The sequence below is a fragment of the Solanum tuberosum genome, unplaced genomic scaffold (assembly GCF_000226075.1).
Source record: "Solanum tuberosum cultivar DM 1-3 516 R44 unplaced genomic scaffold, SolTub_3.0 scf00008, whole genome shotgun sequence".
Lineage (NCBI taxonomy): Eukaryota > Viridiplantae > Streptophyta > Magnoliopsida > Solanales > Solanaceae > Solanum > Solanum tuberosum.
In genome coordinates this window covers 2,131,694-2,141,240 of record NW_006238934.1, presented here as the reverse complement: position 1 = coordinate 2,141,240, position 9,547 = coordinate 2,131,694, and the positions used below count along the sequence as shown (strand labels likewise).

Below are 9,547 nucleotides of genomic sequence, written 5' to 3'. Positions count from 1 at the left end.
TTATTAGAAAGCGTTTAACCTCAATATTAAATTTTTTGACGTAAATCCAAATTTTATCGAACACTAATATGGATATCAGAAATTGTTCATAGGTCTATCACACCAAATTTCCTACCCCTTTGAATTTTAAATGACCACTTACCAATCATGAAAGTGCAGCTATACTTCTATTATTTCTTTTAAGGAAAAGAATTTGGTGAAGTTGGTGAGAGTGTGAGATGTTCTTTTGGCTTGATGCATTGCAAATCTTGTACCTTGTGAATCAAGAATTGTATATTTTGTTAAAAAGTCATTGAATTATTAGTAACTTGAGCCTTTTCAATCCACCTTAAAATGGTTGTTAGATGTCACTTCATTTTGACAAACTACTTGGTGAGTTGTGCCACTTCATTTTCTTTTTGTTCCCACCAACTATGTGGTTGTTGACTATTTGTTTAAACTTAGATATATAAAGTGTACATGATGTGGGTGGATTTTAGTCAATGTTTTTATTATATGAAAAAAATCACCTACACATCAAAGATATATATTATCCAGCTAATCATGGTTAAGGCATGGAGTTGGATGTTTTTTTTTTTTTTTAACACTAAATGTCAATAAATAAAAGATGAATAGCTCCGAAAAAGGAATCTATTAATTTGATTGGATTGTAGGTATGATGATTTACTTTACAAGTGAGATTTAGAGATTTTTTGATAAAACATGATTTATTAGTTCGCCTAAAGTCGTAGTGACATAATTCTTCATCGGTAAGCTATTAAAGATTTTATTCTCAAGATGAAAAGAATTGACTTTTTGAAAAAATGAAAATTATTATAAAAGAAAGGAGTCTTGAACTCTCAGATGATTAGACTCTTCTTCAGACTCTACTCGTCCTTACACAACTCTGTGTCATAAAGAATTTCTTTTTTATTAAGATACAAGTATAATTAACCATGCATTTTGATATAATATTATTAATGAAATAATTATTTATTTATTTAATTCAATGAAATATTACATTAAGTAGATCATTTTATCATATATATATTATATATCTTCAGCTTAATCAAACACCATCTTATAAAATAAAACGAAGAGAATATTTCATTTAATTCTCAAATATGGGTGAAACCGTGAAGGAGATCGCTTAATTTTCGAAACTTTGCAATTTGCATTTGAAAAGACTAAAGTGTGTTTACATTTTACAATAATGTAGATACCAATATCTAACAAAAGTGTCTTATGCTCTTGTCAATTGACTCATTTCTTGCCCAATTTTTACAAGTCTTTAGATGGTACTCTTTCCGTTTCATTTTACCTGTCCATTTTATCAAATCGAGAATATTTTATTTGCATGCTATCCTTAATATTAAATGTAACTATATAAAATAATAACAGACAAATTTAAAATTTCAAAACATCATTAAGAAGATTAAATTGTTGAAATACACCTCTAATTAAAATTTTCTAATTAAGAGATGTATCGTGTCAGGATCAACAGAGACCAATAATATGAAACGGAGCAAGTACAAGCAAAAGAGGGTTTGTAATATGAAGAAGGTGAAGCATTACAACAACAACAATAACAATACCCCATGTAGTCCCACAAAGTTGGATATGAAAAAAGTAGAGTGTATACATGCAGACTATACCCTAGTACCGCAAAGGTAGAAAGGTTGTTTCAGATAGGCCCTCGCCAGTCGTCAAGTTGAAACTTTAAGACGTACAATAATTCATACACCACAATAAGCCTTGAGAACATTGGGGCCAGCTTCCCGTCCAGCTTCTGTACCAAAAAACTCAAAATAACCAAGCATGTCATATGGCTTGAAGAGTAAAGGGTGTTCTTCATCCACGAGTTCTTTTGGGGCCTTTATGGTGCAATCTGTTTTTGGATCTGCAAATAACTGAATGGAGAACCTATCATTTTCTCCAGCCATCGTTACCCTATGGAGAGGAGAATGCAATCGACCATTTGTCCATGCCTGTATATATTTGCACAATTATGTTAATCTAACACAAAGAGCTTAACTTCATGATTAATACCATGTCCCCAGGAATAGTATGCAAGCCTATCTTTGGTTCTATTGTTACATAACCAAAAAAAGGAAGATGTAGTATGTGGACATCGAGACAATAGCATCAATTGCAATTGACTCGATGTCTACATATACAACAACATATCCAGTAGGGTCTAGGAGGGTAGAGTGTACGCAAATTTTACCCCTATCTTAGAAGTTACAAGTAGAGAAGTTGTTTCAACTAAGACCCCCGACTCAAGGAAAAACAGTCCAAAGCAGTCTTACCATGAAGGAATCACCAGACAGAACAACGAACGAATTCGATGAAATATCAACATCAATCCATTCTCCATTTTTCTTGAGAATTTGCAATCCATTTACTTGATTTTGTGATATTATGGTCAAGAAGTTACCATCAGTATGGTCACCAATTCCAAGTTTATTCCCCATATCTTCATCTTGAGTTGCATTGTATTTGGTTAATCGCAATAGGAAAGAGGTGAGATCCAAGAATTCATCAATGTAATTTTGTAGTCCTAGACTCTCCAAAACCATCCTTTTCACCATCTCATCCAATTCCACAAGTGGCTTTGAGTAAGACTTTACTACCTTGCTGCAAAACAAGCAAATGGGGACACATGAGTCCACTTGTCAAGTAATAAGAGAGCATCACATAATTAATTGTTTGTTATGTGAGACATAGAATAAATTTATCATTTAGAGTGTGTTTGGCATGTATGATGAAGAGATTCAAGATAAGGTGGGAGTACTGACCCTATGGTGGACAGGATGCAGGAAGGGAGGTTGAGATGATTTGGACATGTGTAGATGAGATGCGTGAAATGTTGACTATGGTGAGCATGAGGACAGGAAGAGATAGGCATAAGAAGTCTTTGGAGAGAGGTGATTAGGCAGGACATGATGGTGCAAGAACTTATCAAAGACGACATGACACTTGATAGTTAGGTGTGGATGTCGAGAATCAGGGTAGAGGGATAGTAGGTTGTTGAGCATTTTTTTTTTTTTTGGTCTAGGAGTATTGGTTTCATTTTTACTTTTGCTTATTCTTAAATCTCTAATATCACCTGTTTGTTTCTTCCATTTGTTTATCTTATTATCTTGTTTTTGTTACTGCTTGTTATTACTACTGCCTTTTCATTTCTTTTTTAGCCGAAGGTCTATAAAAAATAACCTCCTTACACTTACAACTTACAAGGTAGCTAGGGGTAAGGTTTAAGTACGCCTAAAGAGGTAGCATTCAACATAAAATCACACCTAAAGAGTTACCAAAAAAAAAAAAAAAAACGACAAATACAAAATCTTAAAAGAAGTAACATACCAAAACTAAGGATTTCCCTCAGGCCAAAAGATATTAGCAAAAGTTTCAACAATTTCAAGTTGAAGCAAGTCATCAATGCATACACTCTCATACAATGGTAGTGTTGGAAGCTTCCCTATGTAGCCATTAAATGGCAATTTCTTTGACAAATTTTTCATTTTGGTCTCCAATGGAAATTCAAAGATCTCTTTTGATCTACCAAACATGGCTTCTAAAGTTTCATTTCTAAGCTTATCATATGTTGCTTCAAAGCAACCATACTCTTGCAAGGCTTGAAAAACTTGAGATTTTGTGGAATCCCATTGTATAGTACCTGGTTTTAGCTCTGGCTTGCAAAAATCTATGGTAGGAACCTTCATTTCATTAGAATTAAGAAGTCAACAATATAAAAAAAGGAAATAGAAGATATATTACAATAATTGGTTATATATTACTATTGTTTTTGAATTGTCGAGTATTCTTTGTAGAAAAAACTAGATCTGACATAAAAATTGATGAAATTATCGAGTACTGTGTCCATGAAAGATTTTATAGATTGTTTATATTATCAAAAATGATCCACATTTCAGCATATATTTCAATCCAACTCATTTCATTCCACTTAACTTCAATTCACTAACTCAGTCCGTTTTGACCCGCTTTTTTTTTTCTTTTCAAGTTTCTGAATTGTAGGATTGCTATATTTGGTGTATACAATGGAAATATGTAAACAGGCTCACAATTGATGAACATGTCATGATAGCCAAAGTAATTCAACTTAACTTTTTATTGACAGGTAATTTGTTATTCTTGAGGTGCCCACTTTACAATTCAGAATGATGGATGGACTAACAACTAGTGTACATAGATTAAGTTACACATTCCAATTTTGTACAGAAGAATGACAATAGTATTTACAAATGCACAAACAAAGGCTATGGAGCTTAGATATTTATCTACAGGAAGTCCCATCGCCAGAAAACTTTATCTACAATGCCTCCACCGTTTCGAACTGCAAGGTGGATCCTTTCAGACGCAGGAGGAACCCCCCATAGTAGCGGTACTGCAACTGTCATAGTTAGCTTTTCCTGCATATCGCCCTTGCTGGCTTTCTCCGCAGAGACAATCTGCAGCACGAAAAGATAATTTGTCGAACCATTAGATAAGTTATGAAACTCTAATAAAGGAAATGATACTACCTGATCTGAAATTTCATACTGAATTACCAAAGAAAAGAGAACCTAAAAGTAAACCTACTTGATGTCAAAACAGCTTCAATTACCATCCACACTCTCAACGCTAATGATATTTGAGGCCTAACTAAGTTGACCTACGAGCCTATAATAACAGGTCTATAGGTCAAGATGATCAGAAAGGCAATGAATTCATAAAGAAAGTGTGCTAGGGAAGCTCGGGCTTGTCATGCAACACCAATCAAATTGGTCCATGAAAGGATCAGAACCGAAAAAGAGAGGTGATATAAGCGGATATACCTCCCCACCATGCTCAAGAACAGTGTCTTCCACAACGTCGCTCAACATCTCTATAGAACGGCAAAAACCAATTATGCATAGTTTCCTGCCCATGTCAAGGCCCTGGAATAATCACCAATTCAATTCCCATTAAGATGAACATAAACATTGGACATTAGAAGTTGACAAGTAGCAGAAGCTTTACATTAGTTGCTGCAATGTCAAAGAGAGCACCTAAACAGAGGCTTTGATTTGGATCCATGTAACTGCTCTCGCGAAATCGTTGAAGTCTTGGAGACACTTTCAATTTTCCCTGCTTCTTCTGCATTTCAAAGTAAAACATCAGACAAGATGTGCAAAATCAATTGCAAAAGCAATTATCTTTATTAAACAGAGCGGATGAAGTATGGAAAGAGGGAAGCAAGGAGAATGCCAAGAAGATATTATACAGGGTGTCTCATGAACTTCTACAAACTGCAGACTTATTCAGTTCTTACAAGTATATTGTGTATCTTCCAAACTAGAATAAACTAATACACCTAACAGTGTTTAGAGATTCAATGAATGAACTATATTCGCTACAAGAAAATAGAGGAATGAAATTCCATTATGCCTTTTTGCTCAGAATGGTGAGAAAAACATGCACAGAACTGATGGGGGGAGAATAAGCATACATCAGACGAAGATATCCGTCGCTTAACCATGTTTCCCCCAAGTTGAACGAGTCCATCAGCAGTGAACAGTGTGATTTTCTCCTCCTGTACCCACTGCATAGCTGCAAATAGCAGGGAAAACTTCAAAAACAAATAATTAAATTCAAACAAAAAGGTTAATCAACTATGACAGCCAAGAGACTATAAGTGAAGACATATCCTGATTAAATGATGAATTATATCTATAAATAAAACGGGGAGAAAGAAAAGTTTAAAAGAAATAAATGCTATAAAATATCAAACCAATAATTAACCTTTCATTTGAGTCAATGCGAGGGGACTTTTGGAGTCCGAAGTATGCATCATATATGAGGGGACGTACATCTTTTCAGAGTTTAATTTTTTGCTACTTAATTTACCAGATATAAGGAGGGAGAGATCATCAAATATATGGACCTGTCATAGAACAAGATTCTTGCACATAAACCAATGAAAGTGGTTGATGTTTCAGGACAGAGTTGGAGTCACCGGACCAATGTGATAAGATACACTTGAAACATTTCTGTCCCAAACGATCGTAACAGAAATGCCTCTCACCTGCTCTCTTTCATCTCACACAGAATCAAAAAAAGTCTGTAATAATAAAAATGTATCCAATCCTCGAGGAGGTCAGATGGGTAAGCTCCAATTTTGAAGCATTCTAGAAGTTACTTATATATGCTAATTGCTAAGCATCAAGTTTGGAGGCGCTACAAATATACAAAGCTTCATTCTCTCCTACAATTAGCTATGCATTTCTAACCTGACAAAATATTTTAATTCTTTTACAATAGGGATTCCATTACCAAAATTTAAGTTATCACTGTGTAAGATGGTGTCCCTAAAATGTCTTGACAAGATGCAAATAACAACATCAACCACAGTATACTTAACTCGAACTGTATTAGGATTTTCTGATTACGAAATCTGATTAAAATGTTTAACAAATTCTTTGCACAACTTAACACGCAATGCATTGCAGGTAAAGGGTTTTTTGAGAGTCATTCTTGAAGCATTTCAAACTACGGTCCACTTTAGCTTCCTCCAAAAAAGGGTGTATTGTCACAAAATCCACATTACGAAACTGTATAGAACATCTATTGACATACTAGTGCTTCATGGTCACTAAATTGAAATCCATGAATGAATATCTACTAACACAACTTCTCAATGAACTATCCTCTCACAGAAGATAATTGAACCTAAAACCGAATTTTCGCTCATTTCTTTAAGCAGAATGTCAATCGACTTTAATTTTGAGGTAGAACACCCTTGAAGAATCCCTAAGGAATCTAACATTAACAGACAAGGAAACTACTACAAGTACAATTCTTCCTGATATAAAAGAGTAACACTATTTCCTGATTAAAACATCTTTACACACACACACACACACAAAAACTAAACTATACAACAGTAAAAAAATAACTCTAAACAAAGATCGAATGCTATGTAAAATGGAAAAGGCAAACTATAAATAAAGAATGAACTTTTAGCAACTAATTTGTATGAAATCCTAAACAAGTGTCTCTGCCTACTGAAAACAAGAGCTACATTCAACGCATACATCAAAACAAAATCCTAATTGTATGCCTTTGCTAATCCTTCTAAGCTCAATTGTTGTTTCTACATTTCAGTATCTAAAATAAATGACAACACGGTGCACTAAGCTTCCGCTATGTAGTAGTCTGGGGAAGGACCGGACCACAAGTGTCTATTATATGCAGTCTTACCCTGCATTTAGGATAAGTGTTGAGATATACAGATCCTCTAGTTGTAAAGCCTAATTCGCCTTTAAACAAATAAATTAAGTAAAATATGAATCACATAGTTTAAAATCTCAAAATTTAAGGAGCAAAAGGAAAGAAAGAAAAAGTACTTTTAGGCTTTTGAATTTTAAACTAATACTATCTAGAGATTGACGAACATACAAGGATCACCGGAGTCAGACGATTCCCAAGGATAGGGTCCGAATGCATCATCGCTAAGGAAACCGCCGGAGCCGGACGCCTTCGCAACGAACTTGACGGAACGGATCGGCGATTGACTCGGAAAAAGAGTCAACTTACGGAAAGATGAACATGATGAACCGGACGAACAGGGAGGGTCTTTTAGGAGAGGAATAGAAGAGACGGCGGATAAACAGACGGCGGCGATTTCCGGCATTTTTTTTCCGGCGAGAGGTGAATTTTGAAGGAATGTGAAAGGGAAATGATCGGAATCTGAGAAAAGTAAAGCAAAAGAAAGGGGAAAATGGAAGAAAAGGAAAAGATAAAAAATTGACGCCACAGGAATTGAGGATGACACGTCGACAGGAAGACGGTTTAATTACGTTTTGGCGGTGGTTAATTAGGAGAATGAACCGGGTCTGAAACGGTTTGTCCTATTGTTTTTTTAAAAAAAATGGTCCTATTGCTTTTTATTACCATGAACAAAATATTTTTATTATGTCCTCCAATATAACACGTAATATTTGGAGGTCGGAGGTTTGAAGATAAATTTTGGAGTTCAAGGAATTCAGGTCGAACAAGATCAAAATGAAATATTTAGAGTGAATTTGGGGTGGTGTTGGATGAAGTGGGCGAGGAAGTAAATATAGATTATTTTGAAGAGTTTGTTGTTTAAGATAGTGTGGACATTGACGATGATGTCAGATATCACATTTGAATGGTATGGATGAAATGGAGGTTTGCCTCTTGAATCTTGTGTGATAAGAAGGTACCACATAAACTTAAAGGTAAGTTCTATAGAGTGGTGATTAGATTGTCCTTGTTGGATGGGGTGGAATATTGACCAGTTGAGAATTCAAATTTTCAAAAGATGCATGTTGCGACAAGATTAAGAATGAGATTATTCGAGAGGTGGGAGTGGATTATGTGGTAGACAATATGAAGGAAGTAAGACTGAGATGATTTGGACATGTGAAGAGGAGGTGCGTTAACACCCTAGTGAGGAGGTGCGAGAGGTTGGTTGTAGGGGTACGTGGAAGGGTAGAGTTGGACCGAAAAAATATGTAGGCTGAGGTGGTTAGACAAGACATGATGCAACTTCATATTACCAGAAGACATGACTTTAGATAAGGAGTGAAGGTCGTGTATTAGAATAGAAGGTTAGTAAGGGTAAAATGTTGTCTTGTCTACACCCGTGTAGTTCTAGCCATATGTTGTTTAATATTTTTTGATTATCACATCATTTTTGTTTTACTATTTCTTTCTTGTAGACTTTACAACACTTTCTTATTAACTGCTATGTTCTCATTGTTTTCTTCTTCTTGCACTTGGATTTGATACACTTGAGCTAAGGGTCTCTCATAAACTCTTTACTTCCATGAGGTAGTAGTAAAGTCTGCATACACTCTACCCATTATTGTTGTTGTCCTCAAATAATATGTAAGAAATTAAAATACACCCTTCATTCATATTTACTTGTTATATTTGAATAACTTGACATGCCCATTAAAAAAAAAAAGACTAATATGACTATTTTACCACATTACTTCTATTAATTGATATTTGATATGGTAAAATAATTTGTAGAATAGCTAATTAGTGACTTAGGGTAAAACATAATTTATTCTTTGTCCTTTTTCTTTTATACGTTAAAACTTAAAAGTAACAAATAAAAATAAATCAAATTTTGAAATAGTAGACAAGTTAATGAGGTTTTTGAACAACTTGTATTTTGGTGAGAATTTTTGGAAAGAACAAGGTTTTGCTTAGAAATGAATTGTGTTTGGATTTTATAATTTTTGGGCTTCACTATAGAATTGACAAATTTGTAAGAATGTTGTCTAACAATAGAAAAGGTTTATAATTTAGTTTGTTTCCATAATTGAAACTCTTACACAATAAATTAAATGAAAACAAACTATTATCCAAAAGTCTACCTTTCCTCTTATAGTTATTTCTTATTCGAACTATATTGTAGTTATTTAATTCCTTTTTAATTTGAGTTAACTTATGCTATTTATATTGCAAGATGACATTAGGTGATTGGACACTTTGCATCATACATGCAAAGTGTGGCTTTATACAATCAACCGGCCCATTTCAGCATCCAGTT

General features: G+C 34.4%; 3 protein-coding genes across 3 annotated transcripts; all 3 read right to left on the bottom strand.

Moving 5' to 3' along the window:
• Positions 1-1,390: 1,390 nt before the first annotated feature.
• Positions 1,391-2,637, bottom strand: LOC102580661 (probable 2-oxoglutarate-dependent dioxygenase AOP1.2). Its single transcript, XM_015310640.1, has 2 exons — positions 2,289-2,637; positions 1,391-1,967 (listed from the first exon to the last, which is right to left on the bottom strand). Exons 1-2 carry the CDS (start codon positions 2,568-2,570, stop codon positions 1,716-1,718), a joined length of 534 nt encoding a protein of 177 aa, XP_015166126.1. The 5' UTR covers positions 2,571-2,637; the 3' UTR covers positions 1,391-1,715.
• Positions 2,638-3,347: 710 nt separating this feature from the next.
• Positions 3,348-3,701, bottom strand: LOC107061360 (probable 2-oxoglutarate-dependent dioxygenase AOP1.2). The gene has a single exon (XM_015310494.1). The coding sequence runs from the start codon at positions 3,699-3,701 to the stop codon at positions 3,348-3,350; it is 354 nt and encodes a 117-aa protein (XP_015165980.1).
• A 379-nt stretch (positions 3,702-4,080) lies between these two features.
• On the bottom strand, positions 4,081-7,798 carry LOC102586530 (uncharacterized). Its single transcript, XM_006339021.2, has 5 exons — positions 7,417-7,798; positions 5,468-5,568; positions 4,999-5,115; positions 4,815-4,916; positions 4,081-4,448 (listed from the first exon to the last, which is right to left on the bottom strand). Exons 1-5 carry the CDS (start codon positions 7,649-7,651, stop codon positions 4,278-4,280), a joined length of 726 nt encoding a protein of 241 aa, XP_006339083.1. The 5' UTR covers positions 7,652-7,798; the 3' UTR covers positions 4,081-4,277.
• Positions 7,799-9,547: the final 1,749 nt, after the last annotated feature.

Bases quoted from the DNA above. Each gene is read 5' to 3' on its own strand.
- LOC102580661 (XM_015310640.1), bottom strand. From the start codon at position 2,570: ATGGTGAAAAGGATGGTTTTGGAGAGTCTAGGACTACAAAATTACATT. The intron at 1,968-2,288 runs GTAAGACTGCTT...AAATATATACAG, and splicing joins TGTCTGGTGATTCCTTCATG to GCATGGACAAATGGTCGATT.
- LOC107061360 (XM_015310494.1), bottom strand. From the start codon at position 3,701: ATGAAGGTTCCTACCATAGATTTTTGCAAGCCAGAGCTAAAACCAGGT.
- LOC102586530 (XM_006339021.2), bottom strand. From the start codon at position 7,651: ATGCCGGAAATCGCCGCCGTCTGTTTATCCGCCGTCTCTTCTATTCCT. The intron at 5,116-5,467 runs GTATGCTTATTC...TTTGAAATGCAG, and splicing joins GACGGATATCTTCGTCTGAT to AAGAAGCAGGGAAAATTGAA. The intron at 4,917-4,998 runs GTAAAGCTTCTG...TGATTATTCCAG, and splicing joins TTGACATTGCAGCAACTAAT to GGCCTTGACATGGGCAGGAA.